Below are 27,539 nucleotides of genomic sequence, written 5' to 3'. Positions count from 1 at the left end.
TGTTAGAGCCTTTAAGTATATCTGTCTTTATGGGATAGGAGAAAGGGGGAAGCCGTTAGGAAAGCAAGTGTGAAGAGCAGGGAGTGCAACCTTACAGGCGCTGACAGGTGTGATCAGTAGTGTCAGATGTTTTGAGGAGGTCAAGCTATAAGGACTCAAACAAGAAAACCCTTTATAGAACATCTAGTTGGGTGTCCCCCAAACTGGTAGTGAAGTAAATAGGGGGCAAGGTGGGGAAAATCTGCCAATTTGTAATGGTTAGTACTTATAAAAGGAAAATCATTATTTGATTTAAATGTTTGGCCAAACTTCAAAAAAGATAAAGCTATTCTGTGCTAATTCAAACCACAACTTGTAGTTCTCCAGCTTTTTACAGGATTGCAGACTGTGTGGGGGATGGATACAAATTATTCTGTTGATTGATACACAGTAACGGCGCAAACAGATGCCCTGTAAAGCTGCTGTAGTTTATGTCTCTCCTTTTTCAGAAGGGCACAGTTCATTGTTTTGACTGAATCCTACCTGGGAGTAGGAGTCTTGGTGGCTTTGGGGCTGCATAGTGAGAATAAACTGAAATGGTGATGATGCACGTCAGTTGGGGAGGCTCGTAGAGGTTGATGTTTGCAAGATGCAGCTCTGTTTCTTCCTTCCTTCCCTCCTTCCTTCCTTCTTTCCTTCCTTCCTATTTATTTTCCTTATTTTTTTTGGCTGCATCGGGCCTTAGTTGCAGGACACGGGATCTTCGTTGAGGCACACAGGATCTTTAATTACCACACTTGGTCTCTGTTGCTGCGCTCAGGCTTCTTACTAGTTGCGGCGTGAGGGTTTTCTGTCTCTAGTTGTGGTGCGCGGGCTCCAGGGTGCATGGGCTCTATAGTTGTGTTGCGCGGGCTCCAGAGCACAAGGGCTCTGTAGTTTGCGGCACGCAGGCTCTCTCACTGAGGTGCGTGATCTCAGTAGTTGTGGCGCGTGGGCTTAGTTGTCCCGAGGCATGTGGGATCTTAGTTCCCCAATCAAGGATCGAACCCACGTCCCTGCAGCTCTGTTTCTAATCTGTTATTTTCCCCTATAGGTTTAATGTTTTTATTCAGCAAAAATGTGGATTCAGAAAAGCACCCAGGAAGGTTGAACCTCGAAGATCAGAAACAGGAACAAGTAGTGAAGCATACAAGAGAAGTGCTTTGATTCCTCCTGTAGAAGAAACAGCCTTTTATCCTTCTCCTTATCCTATAAGGACTCTTGTAAAGCCTTTGTTTTTTACTGTTGGGGTAAGAGCTCAGGTCACTAGGAGTTACCTACCTTGCTGCAGGTGTAGTGTTAAAGTATCAATACTACTTGTCCTATTTGGGCTCCCTTAAAGACAAGTGGAGTGGGATCAAAAGGATCTGGGGTCATGATTACAATAGAACATGAATTTAATAATTGCTGTTAGAGTATGGGTCATTTATGTAAGCCCTGGAGAAGAAACTCATGGGCCTCTTATTTGGTATAACAATGCAAGTGATACTGAGTTGATATTTTGAATTTTATTGGAAAAGTTCTAACTGTAAACAGGCCCCAGGGTACTGTAACCTTAATAAAATGGGAAACAATTAAGTGTTCTTTTCACCTAGTAAGTTTCAGTGGGCCAGATGTTCCTTATGTTTATAAAAAGCAATGAAAATGAAATATCATCCTTGGAACTATGTATAGATCTATTTTAAAAAATTTTTCTTTTGTAATATATTTATTTTATATAGTTTACAGGCTGTGCATTTGGATCAGCTGCCATTTGGCAATATGAATCACTGAAATCCAGGGTGCAGAGTTATTTTGATGGTATAAAAGCTGATTGGTTGGATAGCATAAGACCACAGAAGGAAGGAGACTTCAGAAAGGAGGTAAAGATAAACATGGCATTTTTTTTGTTCTAGTTGATCAGTTTTTGAAGTCTGGTTATTTATGAAGTGTTTTTAGTTAATGGCAACATTAGATCAGTAGATGTGAAGTCATTGCAGTTAATATTCTTCTTTAGAGTCATTTCATTGTAGTAAGTATTAATGTTTCGTATGTCTGGCAACGTTGTATTTAACAGTGTTCCAAGAAGTTTGTCCCTCTACCCACATATCAAGAATCACCACAGATAGTTGTTAAAAATTAATGTTTTGGAGCCTCTTCCAGCTCTACTAAGGGCCACTGTTTTACTTTTAGAGTACCTATTAGAATCACAGGGAGTTTTATGCTTGAGGGGTAGAGATACTATGTGGGTTTTAAAAAGCTTCTCAGTGACATGATGTTTATATATCTCTGATAAATAACCACTGTTGATGTTTTTTCTAACTGTGCTCAGGGGATCAAGATGCAAGAAAAGCTCTATACAAATATAGAGCTTTTAGAACTTTTCATTATTTCATATGCAAGTTGATGGCCTTCCTTCCACCTAACTTATTTTCTTAAAATGTTGCCTTTTAGATAAAGCGTATATTTTATTTCATTTGCCAGTACTTATTGAGCAGAGACCATAGGCTAATTTGTGGATCCAGGTCCATTTATTTTTCAAGCACCTCCGTATTTTTTTATGACACACTGCTCTTCCAGTTTGGAGAGAGTGTTGATATCCTCTTCAGTTTTCTCCTTCCTAGGAACTTCTTATATCCTGGCTAGTGAGGAGCAGCCTTGGGTTTTCTTTTTCCTAATGATAGTTGAAGGTTCCTCTAAGTAGGGAGAAGGATTCATTCCTCCTTGTTTCCCCATAGACACAAGAAGCATGAGCCCTACCAGTTCTAGAGAGGCTTTATGTCAGAAGAACAATGGATGTAATATTTGCAGGTAAAACCTGCAGTAATGAGCAGTGGTTTTTATTCAGTACAATATGTTGGAGAAGATAGTAACACTGACATATTCCACAGTCCTGGATCCCTTGAAAGCTACAGGCTTCTGCACTATAAAGTTTTGATACCCAAATTGTTCCTTGGAATGGTGAAAATGACACATGCAATATACATAATCTTCATCCAAAGATGGATTTGTTTAAAGTAGTTAAATGATAAGAGATAAAATATAAAATCCATGTTAAAGAAAATTGAAATAACACAGAAATATATCATGGGAAGTGAAAGTCCTGGGAACCCGTGCCCCACTACTACATATGCAGTGAGTAAGGTCTGAGAGTTCACACGCATTTAAATTGTTGTTGACCTTGAACAACTCAGGGGTTGGAGAGCTGACCCTCCACGCAGTGGCACACGTGCCTGTAACTTTATAGTTGGACCTCTGTAACAGTGGTCCCACATCTGTGGATTCCACCAACTGCGAATGGTGTAGTATATTGTAGTACATATTTATTGAAAAAAATCTGCATATAAGTCCAGTGCAGTTCAAACCCCTGCTGTTCAAAGGTCAACTGAATTACAAAAATGGAATCATTGTTGTGCATGAATCAAATATATGTTGATCTGTAACTTTTTTTCTTTACCTTGGGTTTCTTTCTGTATTAGTATACAAAGTCTGGTTCAGTTTCATAGTTAGAACATAGTTTTTTTTAATTAAAAAACTTTAATCATGGAAAATTTCAAAGGTAAAGTAAAAAGAGTGAAGAGAATAGTATAATGAACCCCTATCATCCAATGTCAACAATTATTGACACATAGCCAACTTTGTTTCATCTAGTTCCCCTTCTTTCCCTTCCCTCCCCACCACTGATTACTATAAAGCAAATTCTAGGCATATATCACCTATAAAATTTCAAGGTGTGTCCCTAAAAGATTAGGATTCTGTCTTTTTCTAAACCTCAATCTAGTATTATACCTTTAAAAAAAAAAGGCAATTTTAGTAGAAAATATTCTTGGTTAGAATTTTAAAACTAGATTGGGTCTTGGTGAACAGTCACTTGATAGTGTGCTAGGTACTTTATGTTATTAATATTCCTCACAGTGGTATTGCTATATATCTGTTACTGTCTCCATTTTATATATAAGGAAACTGAAGTTTAGAAGTTATTTGAGGTCACAGAGCTTATCAGTGGCTTTGTGTAGAGAATGCAGGCTGTCTTGACTATAAAACACCTGTGTTTTCCACTCTATCACATATTTGTTATGTCTGTTGTTCAGTAGAGATTTTTATAGATGAGGACTCTTTCATTTATGCACAAAGGATTTTCTTTCTTGCTTTTCATTTACATAGCCTGAAATTATTTACCATATGGTGATATGCAATTTTTCTTCTGTTTTAGATTAACAAGTGGTGGAATAACCTAAGTGATGGCCAGCGGACTGTGACAGGTTTGTGTTAGCTTACACGTTTTAGCCATTCAAGGGAAGAGAAATCAAACCAAAAGGTACAGTATGTCATAGTCAATGGCTTTTGTACCATGCTCATCAGTGGTTTAGAAGACAGAGTTTCTGTACCTTCAGGCTAATGTAATGGTTTGAAAGTAGTGTGGCATAAAGGTATACATGAGGCTCTGGGTCAGTTATTTTCTAATTTTGATCTAGTATGATACTGATCAAATGATCTGTCTTTGTTGTAAAATCCTAGCTTGTGAAATAGGTTATGAGTAATTATTACTTTCCCATTAAAGTAACTAAAGGGGACATTGATTAAGTACCTTCTTTATGCAGCATGCTTTATACATATTCTCTCTGTACCTCACAGGGTTGCTTACAGGGTAGTTATCTCCCTTTTTACAGATAAGGAAACTGGCTTTCAGAGAAGGAACTTTTCGAAGGTCACACTGCTAGTAAGTAAGAGCTGAGTTTCAAAACCCAGGTCTGTCTCATCCTAAAGCCGGTTTTCTCTTTTCTATACCATGCTGTTTATAAAATCCTCTTTAAATGTAAGCATAACATGTATATCACCATGATAATTTGTTTTTTTAAATTTTTATGGAAGACAGATCTGGCTCTTCAAGGTAACACGTGCAATATATTATGGACTTAGTTATTTTGAGAAATTTGGGGAAATGGATTTGTAAGTTCTTTAACAATTGTGCAGATAGGGAAAAAAATCTTCCTAGAGAAATAGCAAAATACTGCTTTTCCTTAAATATGGTTAGACTTAATGGTACTCTTAATTTTCTATACCTACTTAAGTGGAGAAAAGGTGCTTATGTTTCTTCATTCAGACTGTCTGGAAGGTTTAATTTTTCTCTCTCCTTGGTGGAACCTGATCCTGTCTTCAAGCTTATGGTTTAGACATTGCTTCCTGCAGGAAGTGCTTTTTTTCTGAACTCATTGCACTTTTTAATCACTTATAACACAGCCTGCCTTATATAATTGTACATGTATCATCTTTGAGGACAGTGATGAGATTCATTTTGCTATAGCTCCTAGCACATACCTGGCACACAGTAAAGGCATTCAATTAAAATCTATTGAGTGAATGAATGTCGATGAGATCTTGAATCAAAAGATTGAGATTTTTCAAAGTATATTGCCATACTGTATAATTGATTAGTTAGTGAGGTCTTAATAAATATGATAACTTCAAAAATAGCTATGTAATAACACATGTTTCCATTGGAATTAATTGGGATTTTTGGTTTGCTTGTTTTCTGAAAATTAATAGCCTTTCCTTAGGGTAGCAAAGTTTTGATTTTTTTTGATATTTTCGAAGTATCTCACAATTAGTTGATACTTAGTGTTCTTTGAAGATTGTGAAGATTTTGTCATTTAACATTAGAGGGAACCTGGGACCAGAATTTAAAACCTTTTTCATGCCAGGAAATGGTTTATCCAAAGAAGTTGGTATTTGGAGATAATTAAAAATCAGAATTCTTTCCCTTAGGTGACGTTGCAGTGTAACTAGCAGCTTGAGTATAAAGTACTTCGAACCACATAAATGTGAATGGTCATGCTAAAGACCTTAAATACTTATTGTCAGGTTAGCTAAGTGACTTTTAAAGGCTGAGGAAATGCTCTTTGATCTATCTGTTCAGTGTCATCTCAAACTCCTTCAGGAAATAATTATTCTGGTAGCAGTGAATCTAGCCTCACTGTTGGTGGTGCTTTATAATCAGTTAGCTATGTACTGAAATTTCAATGGTTAATAAACTTGTGCTTTAGTTATATCTTGTCTCTTTTCAGAGGTGCCAGTTCATTCCACTGACCTTGCTTAGCCCCTCGATTGCTTCCTTTAGGCTGATTCTAAGTGAGGTTGGCTCAGCTCCTGGCTTTTATTGAGGACGGGGTGACAGATTCATTCTGTGCCATATTTTCCTTGGATTTTAGCTGTTCTCTTGAGTGTTTTTCTTTTTGTATTTTGAAAGAACTTGACAAGTCCTTAGGCCACTGACCTAGAAAGTTTCAAAGCTCTGTGAGACTAGTGTGCTTCTTTGCTCTGTAGTATTCACACCTAGACACTGGCAGCTTGAAAGCTGTAGCAGGTTAAAGATTTTGCAGTTTTACACCAAACATTTCATGTAAGAATTCCTTGCTCTCTGAACCTAATGTGCTCATGGATTTGGATGGCAAGATTTTGGTTATAGCAAATTCAGACAGCAAAATGTTTTATCCAAATGCATTTGTTTCCTGAGCTTGAGGTGTAACAAGGGATATCTCAAATTTATCCATATCTCTTTTGAGTCCTAGGTTTGGATAAGAACAGTTGAAATCATAAGGGATACCTGTAATTTACTTTATCTTTAAGGTGGAATCCAGTGGTGAGGTGAAAAACCTCCCTTAGAGCTGATAGCAGTTTTGGAGTCCCTAGTTTTTGACTCTTCTAGCTCAATCTGTCCCTGGAAATCACTTTGTCAAGGTCTACCAGAGAACTGGTCTTAATCCCTTAATCTTTTTTTTTTCTTATCTGGTTTAGGGATTTTTTTTTTTTGTCTTAATCGTTACACAGACATATCTCCCCAAACTTCACATTGCTCTGCAAAAGTTGTTACAAGTTCACTTGGTGTTTGTAGGATGAAGGGGGAGCAGCAAGTAGCATTCTTCAAAGTTAGGCTTGTCCCTGGTACTTTTATATTTCAGCTAGTCTCCTGTATTGTCTTGCTCTGCAAGGCTTTTTTTTTTTTTTTTTTTTTTTGCGGTACACGGGCCTCTCACTGTTGTGGCCTCTCCCGTTGCAGAGCACAGGCTCCAGACGTGCAGGCTCAGCGGCCATGGCTCACGGGCCCAGCCGCCCCGCGGCATGTGGGATCTTCCCGGACTGGGACACGAACCCGTGTCCCCTGCATTGGCAGGCGGACTCTCAACCACTGTGCCACCAGGGAAGCCCTCTGCAAGGCTTTTAAGCCTGTAGTAGAGGTCCCAGGCAACCCCCAAGAAGAGTATTTCCCCTACATTTCTAGCTTTTAGAGATGCCTATGAGGCACTCGTCATAGTTTTAGTTATTTCTGGGGAAAGGATAACAAAACTAATGCTTGAGTGCCAGCTAGGCTTCAAGTACTATGTTAGGTACTTTACGGACACACATATTATTGTTAATCCTTATTATTAATCTTCTTAAAAATAAATTATTTATTTATTTTTGGCTGCATTGGGTCTTTGTTGCTGCGCGTGGGCTTTCTCTACTTGTGGCGAGCGGGGGCCACTCTTCGTTGCGGTGCATGGGCTTCTTATTGCAGTGGCTTCTCTTTGCTGCAGAGCACGGGCTCTAGGCATGTGGGCTTCAGTAGTTGCAGCACGCGGGCTGAGTAATTGTGGCTCGCTGGCTCTAGAGTGCAGGTTCAGTAGTTGTGGCGCATGGGCTTAGTTGTTCTGCGGCATGTGGGATCTTCCCGGACCAGGGCCGTGTCCCCTGCATTGGCAGGTGGATTCTTAACCACTGTGCCACCAGGGAAGTCCTTAAGAGCCCTGTTACTGGTATCCTCATTGTTCAGATGGGGTAAGTGAGGCTCAGAGAGGTTAAATAACTTGTCTGAGATCACACAGCTAGAAAGGCTGGAGATGGGAAACAAACTCCTTAGTTCAAATAATATGCGTTTTATTACGTCCATTCACTTTCTGCTATAGCAAACCACCACTAATTACCTTTCTGATAAACCACACTGCCTTTCCCCATCTCAGGTATCTGAGTGCTAATTCATAGACCAAATTGCAGCAAATTGTCCCAAGGCAGCAGGCTGGCATTCAGTGAAGAAAGAGGGACGTTTTCGGCTACTCGGTTTATAGTTTGTCATTGTAAAATGAATAAATGTGCATAGTAACATTAAAATAGAGAATATGTAAAATAAAAAATAAATCTCTCACTGTAGACGTCCAGTTCCACCCCCATAACCATTGCCTTTTTAGCTGCTTGTGTATTCTTCCAAAGCACCTGTTTATATATAGACATTTATATCTGTATCTAACTATGGTTTAAACACAAACGGTAGCATGTAATGCATACTCCTCTACACCTCCACACCTCCTCTACTCCTCTACACCTTTATTTTTTTTCACTTAGTATTTTAAAGGACATTCCATATCGATACAAGTAGGTCTATTGTATGCTTCCCCCCCCACCCCCACCCCCCACCCCGTATGCGGGCCTCCCACTGTTGTGGCCTCTCCCGTTGCGGAGCAAAGGCTCTGGACGCGCAGGCTCAGCGGCCATGGCTCACGGGCCCAGCAGCTCCGCGGCATGTGGGATCTTCCCGGACCGGGGCACGAACCTGCGTCCCCTGCATCGGCAGGCGGACTCTCAACCACTGCGCAACCAGGGAAGCCCCTGTGTGCTTTTTAAAAGTATTTTATTGAAGTATAATATACATAGAAGAACATGCACGTGTCAGATGTACAACTGATTTTCACAAACTGAGCACATCCATATAACTAGCACCCAGATCAAGAAATGGAAATTACCAGCACGCCAGGGTCATTCTTTTTAATGGCATTGCAGCAGTTCGTGCAAATGAATACTGTTGTAACAAGTCTTCTATTAATGAATACTTAGGTTGTCTTTAGTCTTGCTTTCATAGGAGGATGGAAGATGGATAGTCTCTTTGGATTTCCTCTCGATTTCAGGAAGCTGTGGAACCAGTCCTTAACTTGTTTTGTGGATACTCCCCAGAAGGAGAAATTATAGCCACTGTGTGAGGCCGACAGAATGATCCCAGTGCTTGTAGTCCTGGCTCCCAGGGAACCTGAGGACCGCTTGAACTCAGTTGTTTGGCTGCTGTGGGTGTGTGTGCTTGTCATTGTCTGGACTAGCCAGGTTCATTCAGATAGAGGAGCAGTGGAGGGGTGAGCTGGCCCACCTCAAACAGAGGGGATGCTGTACTTAGCTGTTAGACTCCAACTGGGATAGTCTTTTTTTTTTTTTTCTTTTTTAGGAAAAGAGAGAAAGAGATTGTACCCCCTTCCTTGGAGGAAAATAGGCTGAAGTTACTGAACCCCCAGTAGTGCTTCCCAAATCAGTGTATTTTTTTTTTAAATCAAGGTATAATTCACATGTCCTAAAATTCATCATTTAAAAGCACAGTTGACCCTTGAACAATGCAGAGGTTAGGGTTGCTGACCCTCCACACAGTTGAAAATCTGTGTATAACTTTATAGTCAGCACTCTGTCCACTGTTACGCATCCGTGGATTCAACCAACCGTGGCTCATGTAGTACCGTAGCACTTTAAAAAAAAAAACTTTGTAAGGTGGACCTGTGCAGTTCAAACTCATGCTGTTCAAGGGTTAACTATACAATTCAGTGGTTTTTATTATATTTACAAGATTGTGCTACTATCACCATCACCTACTCCCAGAACATTTTCATTACCCCAGAAAGAAACCCTATAGCCATTAGCAGTCACTCCCTATTCCCCTCCTCCCCTCAGCCCTAGACACCTACTTTCTTTCTCTGTGGATTTGTCTGTTCTAGACACTTCATAAAAATGGAATCACATAAATATGAGGCGTTTTGTGGCTGCTTCTTTCACTTAGCGTAATGTTTTCAGAGTTCATCCATAGTGGCACGTGTCAATACATATTTCTTTTTATGGCTAAATAATATTCCATTATATGGATACATCACATTTTATTTATTCATTCATCTGTTGGTAGACATTTGTTTCTACTTTTTGGCTTAATATTATGATAATGCTGCTATGAATTTTCATATATATGTTTTGTGTGGACATATGTTTTCATTTCTCTTGCTAATATACCTAGAAGTGGAATTGTTGGGTCATATGGTACTCTGTTTAACTTTGTAAGAACTGTGGTAAAAAAACACATAAAATGCACCATTTAAACCATTTTTAAGTGTATAGCTTAGTAGAGTTAATTATATTCACATTGTTATGAAACACCTCAAAAACTCTTTTCGTCTTGTAAAACTGAAACTCTATACCCATTATACAACAATTTCCTTTTTTTTCCCCTTCCCCAGCTCCTGGTAACTATCATGCCACTTTTTTTTTTTTTTTTTGCGGTATGTGGGCCTCTCACTGTTGTGGCCTCTTCCGTTGCGGAGAACGGACTCCGGATGCGCAGGCTCAGCGGCCATGGCTCACAGGCCCAGCCGCTCCGTGGCATGTGGGATCTTCCCAGACCGGGGCACGAACCCGTGTCCCCTGCATCGGCAGGCAGACTCTCAACCACTGCGCCACCAGGGAAGCCCTCATGCCACTTTTTGTTTCTATAAATTTCAGTACTTTAGATACCTCATATAAGTGGAATCACACGATACTTGTCTTTTTTGACTGGTTTATTTCACTTAACGTAATGTCCTCAAGGGTCATCCATGTTGTAACATGTGACAAGATTTCCTTCCTTTTTTAAGGCTGAATAATTAATTCCTTTGTGTGTATACACCACATTTTGTTTATCCTTTCATTCTTCGATGGCCATTTGGGTTGCTTCCACCTCTTGGCTATTGTGAGTAGTGCTGCTAGGAACATGGGTGTGCAAATCTCTTTGTGTCCCTGCTTTCAATTCTTTTGGATATATACCCAGAAGTAGGATTGCTGAACTATATGGTAGTTCTATTTTTAATTATTTGAGGAAGCTCCATACTGTTTTCTATAGTGTTTGCACCATTTTACAATCCTACAGCGGTTCTGATTTCTTTGCATCCTTGTCAGCACTTGATATTTTCTGTTTATGGTTTTTTAAAAAATGGGTGCCATCCTAATGGGTGTGAGGTGACACATTGTGATTTTGATTTGCATTTCTCTAATTAGCTGTGTTGCTCATCTTTTCATATGTTGGTTGGCCATTTGATTATCATCTTTGGATAAGTGTTCAAGTTCTTTGCTCACTTTAATCAGGTTGAATTTTGTTGTTGAGTTGTAGGAATTCTTTATATGTTCTAGATATTAACCCTTTATCAGATAGGTGACTTGCAAATATGTTCTCCTGTTCTGTAGGTTACCTTTCACTCTGTTGATTGTGTCCTTTGCACAAAAGCTTTTAGGTTTGATGTCCCATTTGTCTATTTTCGCTCTTTTGGTGTCATAGCCAAGAAATCATTGCCAAATCCAATGTTATGAGCCTTTTTCCCTGTGTTCTTCTAGGAGTTTTAAAGTTTTTGGTCTTACCTTTAGGCCTCTAATTAATTTTTAGTTAATTTTTGTGTAGGGTGGAAGGTTAGAGTCCAAGTTTATTCTTTTGAGTGTGAATATCCACTTTTCCCTGTTTTCTTTCTGAAGAACGCCAAATTGTTTTCTAAAGTGGCTGCACCATTTTATATTCCCTTAGGCAGTGTATGAGGATTCCATTTGTTATTGCTTGTCTTTTTCTAATATATCATCAACTACAATTTCTTTGGTATTTTTTTATTGTGGTAAAATATACATAACATAAAATCTATCATTTTAGCCATACCATAAAGTGTGCAATTCAGTGGCATCAAGTACATTCACAGTGTTGTGCAACCGTCATCACTGTCCATTTCTAGAACTTTTCAGCATCCCAAACAAACTCTATACCCATTAAACAATAACTTCCCATTTCCCCTGCCCCTTAGCCTTTGGTAACCACCATTCTACTTTCTGTTTCTGTGAGTTTGCCTGCACTTCATATAAGTGGAATTATAAATTATGATTTTGTGTCTGGCTTCTGTTGTTTAGCATACTGTTTTCCAGGTTCATCCACATTTTAGCACGTATCAGAATTTCATTCTTTTTTAAGGCTGAATAATATTGCATTGTTTTTTCAATTATTTTTAAAATTGAAGTATAGTTGATTTACAATGTTACGTTAATTTCTGCAATGCAGCAAAGTGATTCAGTTATATATATATATATATACACATTCCTTTTTTAAAATATTCTTTATTATGGTTTATGGTTTATCATAGAATATTGAATATAGCTCTTTGTGCTATACAATAGGACCTTGTTGTTTATCCATTCTATATATAAAAGCTCACATCTGCTAACCCCAACCTCCCACTCCATCCCTCCCCCAGCTTCCTCCCCCTTGGCAACCACAGGTCTGTTCTCTATGTCTGTGAGTCTGTTTCTGTTTCATAGATAGGTTCATTTGCGTCATATTTTAGATTCCACGTATAAGTGATATCATATATTTGTCTTTCTCTTTCTGACTGACTTCACTTAGTATGATAATCTCTAGTTGCATCCATGTTGCTGCAAATGGCATTATTTCATTCTTTTTTATGGCTGAGTAGTATTCCATTGTATATATGCACCACGTCTTCTTTATCCATTCATCCATTGATGGACATTCAGGTGTTTCCATGTGTTGGCTATTGTGAATAGTGCTGCTATGAACATAGGGGGTACATGTATCTTTTTGAGTTATAGTTTTGTCTGGATATGTGCCCAGGAGTGGGATTGCTGGATCATATGGTAATTCTGTTTCTGGTTTTCTGAGGAACCTCCATACTGTTTTCCACAGTGGCTGCAAAATCTTACATTCCCACGAACAGTATAAGAGGGTTGCCTTATCTCCACACCCTCTCCAGCATTTGTTATTTGTAGACTTTATAATGATGGCCATTCTGACCAATGTGAGGTGGTACCTCATTGTAGTTTTAGTTTTTTATTTTTTATTTATTTATTTTTTTAAACATCTTTATTGGAGTATAATTGCTTTACAATGGTTTGTTAGTTTCTGCTTTATAACAAAGTGAATCAGTTATACATATACATATGTTCCCATATCTCTTCCCTCTTGCGTCTCCCTCCCTCCCACCCTCCCTATCCCACCCCTCTAGGCGGTCACAAACCACCTAGCTGATCTCCCTGTGCTATGCGGCTGGTTCCCACTAGCTATCTATTTTATGTTTGGTAGTGTATATATGTCCATGCCACTCTCTCACTTTGTGACAGCTTACCCTTCCCCCTCCTCATATCCTCAAGTGCATTCTCTAGTAGGTCTGTGTCTTTATTCCCGTCTTACCCCTAGGTTCTTTTTTTATTCTTTGCGGTACGCGGGCCTCTCACTGCTGTGGCCTCTCCTGCTGCGGAGCAAAGGCTCAGGACGCGCAGGCCCAGTGGCCACGGCCCACGGGCCCAGCTGCTCTGCAGCATGTGGGATCTTCCCGGACCGGGGAACGAACCCATGTCCCCTGCATCGGCAGGCAGACTCTCAACCACTGTGCCACCAGGGAAGTCCGCCTCTAGGTTCTTGATGACTTTTTTTTTTTTTGCTTAGATTCCATATATATGTGTTAGCATACGGTATTTGTTTTTCTCTTTCTGACTTACTTCACTCTGTATGACAGACTCTAGGTCCATCCACCTCACTACAAATAACTCAATTTCGTTTCTTTTTATGGCTGAGTAATATTCCATTGTATATATGTGCCACATTTTCTTTATCCATTCATGTGTTGATGGACACTTAGGTTGCTCCCATGTCCTGGCTATTGTAAATAGAGCTGCAATGAACATTTTGGTACATGACTCTTTTTGAATTACGGTTTTCTCAGAGTATATGCCCAGTAGTGGGATTGCCTGGTTGTATGGTAGTTCTATTTTTAGTTTCTTAAGGAACCTCCATACTGTTCTCCATAGTGGCTGTATCAATTTACATTCCCACCAGCAGTGCAAGAGGGTTCCCTTTTGTCCACACCCTCTCCAGCATTTATTTATTTTATTTATTTATTTATTTATTTTGCGGTATTCGGTCCTCTCACTACTGTGGCCTCTCCCATTGAGGAGCACAGGCTCCGGACGCGCAGGCTCAGCAGCCATGGCTCACGGGCGCAGCCGCTTCACGGCATGTGGGATCCTCACAGACCAGGTCACGAACCCGCGTCCCCTCCATTGGCAGGCTGACACTCAACCACTGCGCCACCAGGGAAGCCCATCTCCAGCATTTATTGTTTGTAGATTTTTTGATGATGGCCATTCTGACTGGTGTGAGATGATACCTCATTGTAGTTTTGATTTGCATTTATGTAATGATTAATGATGTTCAGCATTCTTTCATGTGTTTGTTGGCAATCTGTATATCTTCTTTGGAGAAATATCTATTTAGGTCTTCTGCCCATTTTTGGATTGGGTTGTTTGTTTTCTTGTTATTGAGCTGCATGAGCTGCTTATAAAATTTGGAGATTAATCCTTTGTCAGTTGCTTCATTTGCAAATATTTTTTCCCATTCTGAGGGTTGTCTTTTGGTCTTGTTTATGGTTTCCTTTGCTGTGCAAAAGCTTTGAAATTTCATTAGGTCCCATTTGTTTATTTTTGTTTTTATTTCCATTTGTCTAGGAGATGGGTCAAAAAGGATCTTGCTGTGATTTATGTCATAGAGTGTTCTGCCTATGTTTTCCTCTAAGAGTTTGATAGTGTCTGGCCTTACATTTAGGTCTTTAATCCATATTGAGTTTATTTTTGTGTATGGTGTTAGGGAGTGTTCTAATTTCATACTTATACATATAGCTATCCAGTTTTCCCAGCACCACTTATTGAAGACGCTGTCTTTTAACCACTGTATATTCTTGCCTCCTTTATCAAAGATAAGGTGACCATATGTGCGTGGGTTTATCTCTGGGCTTTCTATCCTGTTCCATTGATCTATATTTCTGTTTTTGTGCCACTACCATACTGTCTTGATTACTATAGGTTTGTAGTATAGTCTGAAGTCAGGGAGCCTGATCCCTCCAGTTCCGTTTTTCTTTCTCAAGATTGCTTTGGCTATTTGCGGTCTTTTGTGTTTCCATACAAATTGTGAAATTTTTTGTTCTAGTTCTGTGAAAAATGCCAGTGGTAATTTGATAGAGATTGCATTGAATGTGTAGATTGCTTCGGGTAGTAGAGACATTTTCACAATGTTGATTCTTCCAATCCAAGAACATGGTATATCTCTCCATCTATTTGTATCATCTTTAATTTCTTTCATCAGTGTCTTATAATTTTCTGCATACAGGACTTTTGTCTCCCTAAGTAGGTTTATTCCTAGATATTTTATTCTTTTTGTTGCAATGGTAAATGGGAGTGTTTTCTTGATTTCACTTTCAGATTTTTCATCCTTAGTGTATAGGAATGCTGGAGATTTTTGTGCATTAATTTTGTATCCTGCTACTTTACCAAATTCATTGATTAGCTCTAGTAGTTTTCTGGTAGCATCTTTAGGATTCTCTATATATAGTATCATGTAATCTCCAAACAGTTACAGCTTTACTTCTTCTTTTCCGATTTGAATTCCTTTTATTTCTTTTTCTTCTCTGATCGCTGTGGCTAAAACTTCCAAAACTATGTTGAATAAGAGTGGTGAGTTGGGCAGCCTTGTCTTGTTTCTGATCTTAGTGGAAATGCTTTCAGTTTTTCACCATTGAGGACGATGTTGGCTGTGGGTTTGTCATATATGGCCTTTACTATGTTGAGGAAAGTTCCCTCTGTGCCTACTTTTTGCAGGGTTTTTATCATAAATGGGTGTTGAATTTTGTCGAAAGCTTTCTCTGCATCTATTGAGATGATCATTTGGTTTTTCTCCTTCAGTTTGTTAATATGGTGTATCACATTGATTGATTTGCATATATTGAAGAATCCTTGCATTCCTGGAATAAACCCCACTTGATCATGGTGTATGATCCTTTTAATGTGCTGCTGGATTCTGTTTGCCAGTATTTTGTTGAGGGTTTTTGCGTCTATGTTCATCAGTGATATTGGCCTGTAGTTTTCTTTCTTTGTGACATCTTTGGTTTTGGTATCAGGGTGATGGTGGCCTCTTAGAATGAGTTTGGGAGTGTTCCTCCCTCTGCTATATTTTAGAAGAGTTTGAGAAGGATAGGTGTTAGATGTTCTCTAAATGTGTGATAGAATTCGCCTGTGAAACCATCTGGTCCTGGGCTTTTGTTTGTTGGAAGATTTCTAATCACAGTTTCATTTTCAGTGCTTGTGATTGGTCTGTTCATAGTTTCTGTTTCTTCCTGGTTCAGTCTTGGAAGCTTGTGCATTTCTAAGAATTTGTCCATTTTATCGGCATAAAGTTGCTTGTAGTAATGTCTCCTGATACTTTGTATTTCTGCAGTGTCAGTTGTTACTTCTCCTTTTTCATTTCTAATTCTATTGATTTGAGTCTTCTCCCTTCTTTTTTTTTTAATTTATTTATTTATTTTTGGCTGTGTCTGGTCTTTTTTGCTACATGCGGGCTTTCTCTAGTTGTGGCGAGCGGGGGCTACTCTTCGTTGTGGTGTGCGGGCTTCTCATTGCAGTGGCTTCTCTTGTTGCAGAGCACAGGCTCTAGGGCACACAGGCTTCAGTAGTTGAGGGGCTCAGAAGTTGGGGCTCGTGGACTCTAGAGTGCGGGCTCAGTAGTTGTGGCTTCTGGGCTTAGTTGCTCCTCGGCATGTGGGATCTTCCTGGACCAGAGATCGAACCCGTGTCACCTGCATTGGCAGGCGGATTCTTAACCACTGCGCAACCAGGGAAGCCCTCCCTTTTTTTCTTGATGAGTCTGGCTAATGGTTTATCAATTTTGTTTATCTTCTCAAAGAACCAGCTTTTAGTTTTATTGATCTTTGCTATCGTTACCTTCATTCTTTTTCATTTATTTCTGATCAGATCTTTATGATTTCTTTCCTTCTGCTAAATTTGGGGTTTTTTGTTCTTCTTTCTCTAATTGCTTTAGGTGTAAGGTTAGGTTGTTTATTTGAGATGTTTCTTTTTTCTTGAGGTAGGATTGTATTGCTATAAACGACCCTCTTAGAACTGCTTTTGCTGCATCCCATAGGTTTTGGGTCATCGTGTTTTCATTGTCATTTGTTTCTAGGTATTTTTTGATTTCCTCTTTGATTTCCTCAGTGAGCTCTTGGTTATTAAGTAGTGTATTGTTTAGCCTCCATGTGTTTGTATTTTTTACAGATTTTTTCCTGTAATTGATATCTAGTCTCATAGTGTTGTGGTCGGAAAAGATACCTGCTATGATTTCAATTTTCTTAAATTTACCAAGGCTTGATTTGTGACCCAAGATATGATCTATCCTGGAGAGTGTTCCATGAGCACTTGAGAAGAATGTGTATTCTGTTGTTTTTGGATGGAATGTCCTATAAATATCAATTAAGTCTACCTTGTTTAATGTATCATTTAAAGCTTGTGTTTCCTTATTTATTTTCATTTTGGATGCTCTGTCCATTGGTGAAAGTGGGGTGTTAAAGTCCCCTAATATGATAGTGTTGCTGTCAATTTCCCCTTTTATGGCTGTTAGTATTTGCCTTATGTATTGTGGTGTTCCTATGTTGGGTGCATAAATATTTACAATTGTTATGTCTTCTTCTTGGATCGATCCCTTGATCATTATGTAGTGTCCTTCTTTGTGTCTTGTAATAGTCTTTATTTTAAAGTCTGTTTTGTCTGACATGAGATTTGCTACTCCAGCTTTCTTTTTATTTCCATTTGCCTCGAATATCTTTTTCCATCCCCTCACTTTTAATCTGTATGTGTCCCTAGGTCTGAAGTGGGTCTCATGTAGACAGCATATACTTGGGTCTTATTTTTGTATACATTCAGCCAGTCTATGTCTTCTGGTTGGAGTATTTAATCCATTTACATTTAAGGTAATTATCGATATGTATGTTTCTATTCACATTTTCTTAATTGTTTTGGGTTTGTTATTGTAGGTCTTTTCCTTCTCTTGTGTTTCCTGCCTAGAGAATTTCTTTTAGCATTTGTTGTAAAGCTGGTTTGGTAATGCTGAATTCTCTTAGCTTTTGCTTGTCTGTAAAGGTTTTAATTTCTCCATCAAATCTGAATGAGATCCTTGCTGGGTAGAGTAATCTTGGTTGCAGGTTTTTCTCCGTCATCACTTTAAATATGTCCTGCCACTCCCTTCTGGCTTGCAGAGTTTCTGCTGAAAGATCAGCTGTTAACCTTATGGGGATTCCCTTGTGTGTTATTTGTTGTTTTTCCCTTGCTGCTTTTAATATGTTTTCTTTGTATTTAATTTTTGACAGTTTGATTAATACGTGTCTTGACGTATTTCTCCTTGGATTTATCCTATATGGGACTCTCTGTGCTTCCTGGACTTGATTAACTATTTCCTTTCCCATATTAAGGAAGTTTTCACCTATAATCTCTTCAAATATATTCTCAGTCCCTTTCTCTTTCTCTTCTTCTTCTGGGACCTCTATAATTCAAATTTTGGTGCATTTAGTGTTGTCCCAGAGGTCTCTGAGACTGTCCTCAGTTCTTTTCCTTCTTTTTCTTTATTCTGCTCTGCAGTAGTTATTTCTACTATTTTATCTTCTAGGTCACTTCTCCGTTCTTCTGCCTCAGTTATTCTGCTGTTGATTCCTTCTAGAGAATTTTTAATTTCATTTATTGTGTTGTTCATCGTTGTTTGTTTGCTCTTTAGTTCTTCTGGGTCCTTGTTAAACATTTCTTGTATTTTCTCTATTCTGTTTCCAAGATTTTGGATCATGTTTACTATCATTATTCTGAATACTTTTTCAGGTAGACTGCCTATTTTCTCTTCATTTGTTAGGTCTGATAGGTTTTTAACTTGCTCCTTCATCTGCTGTGTGTTTTTCTGTCTTCTCATTTTGCTTAACTTACTGTGTTTAAGGTCTCCTTTTCGCAGGCTGCAGGTTCGTTGTTCCTGTTGTTTTTGGTGTCTATCCCCAGTGGCTAAGGTTGGTTCCGTGGGTTGTGTAGGTTTTCTGTTGGATGGGACTCGTGCCTGAGTTCTGGTGGATGAGGCTGGATCTTGTCTTTCTGGTGGGCAGGTCCATGTCTGGTGGTGTGTTTTGGGGTGTCTGTGGCCTTATTATGATTTTAGGCAGCCTCTCTGCTAATGGATGGGGTTGTGTTCCTGTCTTGCTAGTTGTTTGGCATAGGGTGTCCAGCACTGTAGCTTGCTGGTCATTGAGTGAAGTTGGGTCTTGGCATTGAGATGGAGATCTTTGGGAGATTTTTGCCGTTTGATCTTATGTGGAGCTGGGAGGTCTCTTGTGGACCAGTGTCCTGAAGTTGGCTCTCCCACCTCAGCGGCACAGCACTGACTCCCGGCTGGAGCACCAAGAGCCTTTCATCCACACTGCTCAGAATAAAATGGAGAAAAAATAGAAAGAAAGGTAAAATAAAATAAAATGAAGTTATTAAAATAAAAAATAATTATTAAGAAAAAAATTAAAAAAAAAAACGGACGGACAGAACCCTAGGACAAATGGTAAAAGCAAAGCTATACAGACAAAGTCACACACAGAAGCTTATACATACACACTCACAAAAAGAGAAAAAGGGGAAAAAAAATATATCTTTGGCTCCCAAAGTCCACCTCCTCAATTTGCGATGATTCGTTGTTTGTTCAGGTATTTCACAGATGCAGGGTACATCCAGTTCATTGTGGGGATTTAATTTGCTGCTCCTGAGGCTGCTGGGAGAAATTCCCTTACTCTTCTTTGTTGTCACAGCTCCCGGGTTCAGGTTTGGATTTGGCCCCGCCTCTGTGTGTAGGTCGCCTGAGGGCGTTGTTCTTTGCTCAGACAGGACGGGGTTAAAGGAGCAGCTGATTTGGGGGCTCTGGCTCACTCAGGCCGGGGGGAGGGAGGGGTACAGATGCAGGGAGAGCCTGCGGCGGCAGAGGCCAGCGTGACATTGCAATAGCCTGAGGCGCGCCGTGCGTTCTCCCGGGGAGGTTGTCCCTGATCACAGGACCCTGACAGTGGCGGGCTGCACAGGCTCCTGGGAGCGGGGGTGTGCAGAGTGACCTGTGCTTGCAACAGGCTTCTTGGTGGCGGCAGCAGCAACCTTAGCGTCCCATGCCTATGCGCTGATTGCCGCGGCTCACGCCCGTCTCTGGAGTTAAGCGGCGCTTTTAATCCCCTCTCCTCACGCACCAGGAAACAAAGAGGGAAGAAAAAGTCTCTTGCCTCTTCAGGAGGTCCAGACTTTTTCCCGGACTCCCTACCGGCTAGCTGAGGCGCACTAGCCCCCTTCAGGCTGTGTTCACGCAGCCAACCCCAGTCTTCTCCCTGGGATCTGACCTGCCAAGCCCGAGCCTCAGCTCCCAGCCCCCCACCCGCCCCATTGGGTGAGCAGACAAGCCTCTCAGGCTGGTGAGTGCTGGTCGGCACCAATCCTGTGTGGGAACCTCTCCACTGTGCCTTCTGCACCCCCGTTGCTGCGCTCTTCTCTGTGGCTCTGAAGCTCCCCTCCTCTGCCACCCGCAGTCTCCTCCTGCGAACAGGCTTCCTAGTGTGTGGAAACCTTTCCTCCTTCATAGCTCCCTCCCAGTGGTTGAGGTCCCGTCCCTATTCTTTTGTCTCTGTTTTTTCTTTTTTCTTTTGCCCTACCCAGGTACGTGGGGAGTTTCTTGCCTTCTGGGAGGTCTGAGGTCTTCTGCCAGAGTTCAGTAGGTGTTGTATAGGAGCTGTTCCATGTGTAGATGTATTTGTGGAGAGGAAGGTCATCTCCGCGTCTTACTTTTCCACCATCTTGAAGCTCCCGGTGTAGTTTTAGTTTTGATTTACGTATCTCTAATAATTAGCAATGTTGAGCATCCTTTCGTGGGTCTGTTGGCCACCTCTATGTCGTTTTTGGAGAGATGTCTATTTAGGTCTTCTGCTTTTTGTTTGTTTCTTTTTTTGGCTCTGCCATGTGGCTTGTGGGATCTTAGTTCCCTGATCAGCAACTAAACCCCGGCCCTCAGCAGTGAAACCACTAACCACTGTTTGTTTTCTTGTTGAGTTGTATGAACTGTTTGTATATTTTGAAAGTTAAGCTCTTGTCAGTTGCATTGTTGCACATGTTTTCTCCCATTCTGTAGGTTGTCTTTTTGTTTTGTTCATGGTTTCCTTTGCTGTGCAAAAGCTTGTAAGTTTGATTAGGTCTTATTTGTTTATTTTTGTTTTTATTTCTATTGCCTTGGGAGACTGACCTGAGAAAACATTGGTATGATTTATGTCAGAGAATGTTTTGCCTGTGATCTCTTCTAGGAGTTTTATTGTGTCATGTCTTAACATTGAAGCCTTTAACCATTTTGAGTTTATTTTTGTGTGTGGTGAGAGTGTTCTGACTTCTTCGGTTTACACACGGCTGTCCCACTTTCCCAACACCACTTGCTGAAGAGACTGTCTTTTCCCCTTTGTATTAAGGCAGAATAATATTGCGTTGTATGTATACACTGCATTTTGTTTATCCAGTCATCTGTTGATGGGCATTTGGTTTGTTTCACCTTTTGGCTATCGTGAATAATGCTGCTAAGAACATTCACTGTAAGTCTGTTTTTCTGTTTTAAGTCCCTACTTTCAAATCTCTGGAGTATATATTTAGAAATGGAATTGCTGCATCATATGGTAATTCTATGTTAACTTTTTGAGAAACTGTTGAATTGTTTTTCACAGTAGTTGCACCATTTTACATTCCCACCAGCAGTGTATCAATACAGGAGTTCCAGTTTCTCCATATCCTTGCTAATACTTGTTATTTTCCTTTTCTTCTTTTTTTTAACAATAGCCATCCTAATGTGTGGCAAGTGGTATCTCATAGTTTTGCCTACGTTTCCCTAATGACTAGTAATGCTAAGCATCTTTTCATGTGCTATTTTCCATTTATTCTTTGGAGAAATGTCTGTTTAAATCCTTTGTTTATTTTATTTTATATTTTTGGCTGTGCCACATGTCAAGTGGGATCTTAGTTCCCTGACCAGGGGTTGAACCCACGCCCCCTGTAGTGGAAGTGCAGAGTCCTAACCACTGGACCACCCGGAAAGTCCCACTTTGTCCATTTTTTGAGTTGTCTTTTTGTTGAGTTGTAAGAGTTCTTTATATATTCTGGATACTAGACATTTATTAGATATATGATTTGCAAATACTTTTTCCTATTCTATGGGCTGTCATCACTTCAATAGTGTTCTTTGCAGCATGAACTTTTTAATGAAATCCATTTTATCTTTTTTATTTTATTGTGCTTTAAGTGTTATATATCAAGGAAACTGTGGCGTAATCCATGGTCACAAAAATTTACACCTATGTTTTTTTCTAAGATTTTATAGTTTTAGCTTTTACATTTAGGTCTTTGATTCATTTTGAATTAACGTTTGTATTCAGTTTGAGGAAGGTGTCCATATTCATTCTTTTGCTGGTGGATATCTACTTGCTCTGGCACCATTTGTTAAAAAGACTATTCTTTTCCCATTGAATTGTCTTGGGACCACAGTAAAAAAAAAAAAAAACCAGCTGACATAGATGTATGGATGTACTTCTGAACTCTCAGTTCTATTCCATTGGTCTATATGTGTATCCTTATGACATACTGTCTTGATTACTGTAGATTTGTACTTTTAAGTTTTCAAACTGGTAATTGTGAGTCTTCCAACTTTGTTAATATGGACTATTACATTGATTATTATATGTTGAACCAATTTTGCCTTTCTGAATAAATTCCACTTGGTCATTGTTTATAATTTCTTATATTCTGCTGGATTTGATTTGGTAGTATTTTCTTGAGGATTTTCCATCTGTGTTCATAAAGGATATTGGTCGTTTTCTTGTGATGTCTTTGTCTGGTTTTGATGTCAAGGTAATACTGGCTGCATAGAATGAGTTGAGAAATGTTTCTTTCTTTTCTGTTTTTTGGAAGAGTTTGAAAAGAATTGATGTTGATTCTCCTTTATGTTTGCTATAATTCATCAGTTGTAGTTAAGTTGAATAGTGTTCCCCAGAATTCATGTCCACCCAGAAACTCAGTGTTATTTGAAATAAGGTAACCCAGAAACTCAGTGTTATCTTAATTGAAATAGTGATCATACTAGATTAAGGTAGGCCCTAAATCCAAAGATTTGTGTCCTTATAACAAGAGAATAGGACAAAAAGGCACATGCCGAAAAGGAGGCCCTGTGAAGAGATGGAGGCAGAGACTGGAGTGATGCTGCTATAAGCCAAGCAATGCCGAGAGCTACCAGAATCTAGGAAGAAGGAAGGAAGGAGTCTTCCCTAGAGTCATAAGGAAGCATGACGTAGCTGACAATTTGATTTCAAATTTCTAACCTCGAGAACTGTAAGAGAATACATTTCTGTTCTTTTAAGCCACTGAGTTTGTGGTAATTTATTATAGCAGCTCTAGGGAAGTAGTATACTAATAAAGCTATCTGGTCTTGGGCTTTTCTTTATGGGAAGTTTTTTGATTATTAATTCAATCTCTTTACCTATAAAAAAGGCCTATTCAGGGCTTCCCTGGTGGCGCAGTGGTTGAGAGTCCGCCTGCCGATGCAGGGGACATGGGTTCGTGCCCCGGTCCAGGAGGATCCCACATGCTGTGGAGCGGCTGGGCGCGTGAGCCGTGGCCGCTGGGCCTGCGCATCAGGAGCCTGTGCTCCGCAACGGGAGAGGCCACAGCAGTGAGGGTCACGCGAACGCCAAAAAAAAAAAAAAAGGCCTATTCAGATTCTGTATTCCTTCTTGAGTCGGTTTCAGTGCTTTGTGTCTTTCCAGAAATTTGTCAATTTCATCTACGTTGTTCTCATTTGTTGGTATATAATTGTTCATAGAATCCTTTTTTTTTTTTTTTGGTTTTTTAAAATTTTTCTTAGAATCCTTTTTATTTCTGTAAGGTAAGTGGTATCATTTTGCTTTCTTTCCTGATTTTAGTGATTTTGAGTCTTTTCTTCTTTTCTTTGTCAGTCTAGCTAAAGGTTTGTCAATTTTGTTGATCATTTCAAAGAACCAACTTTCAGTTTCATTGATTTTTCTCTGTTTTTCTATTCTCTACTTCCTTTATCCAGACTCTTTATTATTCCCTTCTGCTTGCTTTGGGTTTACTTTGCTCTTTTTTTCCTCCTAGTTTATTAAAGTGGAACCTTAGGTTATTGCTTAGAGATCTTTTTTTTTTTTTACATCTTTATTGGAGTATAATTGCTTTACAATGGTGTGTTAGTTTCTGCTTGACAACAAAGTGAATCAGTTATACATATACATATGTTCCCATATCTCTTCCCTCTTGCGTCTCCCTCCCTCCCACCCTCCCTATCCCACCCCTCCAGGAGGTCATAAAGCACCGAGCTGATCTCCCTGTGCTATGTGGCTGCTTCCCACTACCTATCTATTTCACGTTTGGTAGTGTATATATGTCCATGTCTCTCTCTTGCTTTGTCACGGCTTACCCTTCCCCCTCCCCATATCCTCAAGTCCATTCTCTAGTAGGTCTGTGTCTTTATTCCCGTCTTACCCCTAGGTTCTTCATGACGTTTTTTTCTTCTTAAATTCCATATATATGTGTTAGCGTACGGTATTTGTCTTTCTCTTTCTGACTTACTTCACTCTGTATGACAGACTCTAGGTCTATCCACCTCATTACAAATAGCTCAATTTCGTTTCTTTTTATGGCTGAGTAATACTCCGTTGTATATATGTGTCACATCTTCTTTATCCATTCATCCAATGATGGACACTTAGGTTGTTTCCATCTCCGGTCATTGTAAATAGAGTTGCAATGAACATTTTGGTACATGACTCTTTCTGAATTATGGTTTTCTCAGGGTATATGCCCAGTAGTGGGATTGCTGGGTTATATAGTAGTTCTATTTGTAGTTTTTTAAGGAACCTCCATACTGTTCTCCACAGCGGCTGTATCAATTTACATTCCCACCAACAGTTCAAGAGGGTTCCCTTTTGTCCACACCCTCTCCAGCATTTATTGTTTCTAGATTTTTTGATGATGGCCATTCTGACTGGTGTGAGATGATACCTCATTGTAGTTTTGATTTGCATTTATGTAATGATTAATGATGTTGAGCATTCTTTCATGTGTTTGTTGGCAGTCTGTATATCTTCTTTGGAGAAATGTCTATTTAGGTCTTCTGCCCATTTTTGGATTGGGTTGTTTGTTTTTTTGTTATTGAGCTGCTTATAAAATTTGGAGATTAATCCTTTGTCAGTTGCTTCATTTGCAAATATTTTTTCCCATTCTGAGGGTTGTTTTTGGTCTTGTTTATGGTTTCCTTTGCTGTGCAAAAGCTTTGAAGTTTCATTAGGTCCCATTTGTTTATTTTTGTTTTTATTTCCATTTGTCTAGGAGATGGGTCAAAAAGGATCTTGCTGTGATTTATGTCATAGAGTGTTCTGCCTATGTTTTCCTCTAAGAGTTTGATAGTGTCTGGCCTTACATTTAGGTCTTAAATCCATTTTGAGCTTATTTTTGTGTATAGTGTTAGGGAGTGATCTAATCTCATACTTTTACATGTATCTGTCCAGTTTTCCCAGCACCACTTATTGAAGAGGCTGTTCTTTCTCCACTGTACATTCCTGCCTCCTTTATCAAAGATAAGGTGGCCATATGTGCGTGGGTTTATCCCTGGGCTTTCTATCCTGTTCCATTGATCTATATTTCTGTTTTTGTGCCACTACCATACTGTCTTGATTACTATAGGTTTGTAGTATAGTCTGAAGTCAGGGAGCCTGATCCCTCCAGTTCCGTTTTTCTTTCTCAAGATTGCTTTGGCTATTTGCGGTCTTTTGTGTTTCCATACAAATTGTGAAATTTTTTGTTCTAGTTCTGTGAAAAATGCCAGTGGTAGTTCGATAGGGATTGCATTGAATGTGTAGATTGTTTTGGGTAGTAGAGTCATTATCACAATGTTGATTCTTCCAGTCCAAGAACATGGTATATCTCTCCATCTATTTGTATCATCTTTAATTTCTTTCATCAGTGTCTTATAATTTTCTGCATACAGGACTTTTGTCTCCTTAGGTAGGTTTATTCCTAGATATTTTATTCTGTTTGTTGCAATGGTAAATGGGAGTGTTTTCTTGATTTCACTTTCAGATTTTTCATCATTAGTATATAGGAATGCTAGAGATTTCTGTGCATTAATTTTGTATCCTGCTACTTTACCAAATTCATTGATTAGCTCTAGTAGTTTTCTGGTAGCATCTTTAGGATTCTCTATGTATAGTATCATGTCATCTGCAAACAGTGACAGCTTTACTTCTTCTTTTCCAATTTGCATTCCTTTTATTTCCTTTTCTCTGATTACTGTGGCTAAAACTTCCAAAACTATGTTGAATGAGAGTGGTGAGAGTGGGCAACCTTGTCTTGTTCCTGATCTTAGTGGAAATGCTTTCAGTTTTTCACCATTGAGGATGATGTTGGCTGTGGGTTTGTCATATATGGCCTTTATTATGTTGAGGAAAGTTTCCTCTGTGCCTACTTTCTGCAGGGTTTTTATCATAAATAGGTGTTGAATTTTGTCGAAAGCTTTCTCTGCATCTGTTGAGATGATCATATGGTTTTTCTCCTTCAATTTGTTAATATGGTGTATCACCTTTATTGATTTGTATATGTTGAAGAATCCTTGCATTCCTGGAATAAACCCCACTTGATCATGGTGTATGATCCTTTTAATGTGCTGTTGGATTCTGTTTGCTAGTATTTTGTTGAGGATTTTTGCATCTTTGTTCCTCAGTGATATTGGCCTGTAGTTTTCTTTCTTTGTGACATCCTTGTCTGGATTTGGTATCAGGGTGATGGTGGCCTCGTATAATGAGTTTGGGAATGTTCCTCCCTCTGCTATATTTTGGAAGATTTTGAGAAGGATAGGTGTTAGATGTTCTCTAAATGTGTGATAGAATTCGCCTGTGAAGCCATCTGGTCCTGGGCTTTTGTTTGTTGGAAGATTTTTAATCACAGTTTCATTTTCAGTGCTTGTGATTGGTCTGTTCATATTTTCTATTTCTTCCTGATTCAGTCTTGGCAGGTGTGCCTTTCTAAGAATTTGTCCATTTCTTCCAGATTGTCAGTTTTATTGGCATAGAGTTGCTTGTAGTAATCTCTCATGATCTTTTGTATTTCTGCAGTGTCAGTTATTACTTCTCCTTTTTTTCTAATTCTATTGATTTGAGTCTTCTCCCTTTTTTTCTTGATGAGTCTGGCTAATGGTTTATCAATTTTGTTTATCTTCTCAAAGAACCAGGTTTTAGTTTTATTGATCTTTGCTATCGTTTCCTTCTTTTATTTTTCATTTCTTTCTTTTTTCTTTTTTTTTTTTGCGGTATGTTGGCCTCTCACTATTGTGGCCTCTCCCGTTGCGGAGCACAGGCTCTGGACGCGCAGTCTCAGCGGCCATGGCTCACGGGCCCAGCCACTCCGCGGCATGTGGGATCTTCCCGGACCAGGGCAGGAACCCGTGTCCCCTGCATCAGCAGGCGGACTCTCAACCACTGTCCCACCGGTGAAGCCCCAATTATTTCTGATCTGATTTTTATGATTTCTTTCCTTCTGCTAACTTTGGGTGTTTT

General features: G+C 39.5%; 1 protein-coding gene across 2 annotated transcripts in view; it reads left to right on the top strand.

Moving 5' to 3' along the window:
• Positions 1 to 27,539, top strand: part of PARL (presenilin associated rhomboid like) — a 64,557-nt gene that overhangs the window by 8,297 nt on the left and 28,721 nt on the right. For both annotated transcript variants that reach the window (XM_060150122.1, XM_060150121.1), the window contains exons 2-4: positions 1,073 to 1,268; positions 1,740 to 1,880; positions 4,211 to 4,259. In XM_060150122.1, coding sequence (XP_060006105.1) covers positions 1,073 to 1,268; positions 1,740 to 1,880; positions 4,211 to 4,259 — 386 coding nt within the window. The remainder of the gene's footprint in view (positions 1 to 1,072; positions 1,269 to 1,739; positions 1,881 to 4,210; positions 4,260 to 27,539) is intronic.

The sequence above is a fragment of the Lagenorhynchus albirostris genome, chromosome 5 (genome assembly GCF_949774975.1).
Source record: "Lagenorhynchus albirostris chromosome 5, mLagAlb1.1, whole genome shotgun sequence".
NCBI lineage: Eukaryota > Metazoa > Chordata > Mammalia > Artiodactyla > Delphinidae > Lagenorhynchus > Lagenorhynchus albirostris.
This window is presented reverse-complemented; position numbering and strand designations above follow the sequence as displayed.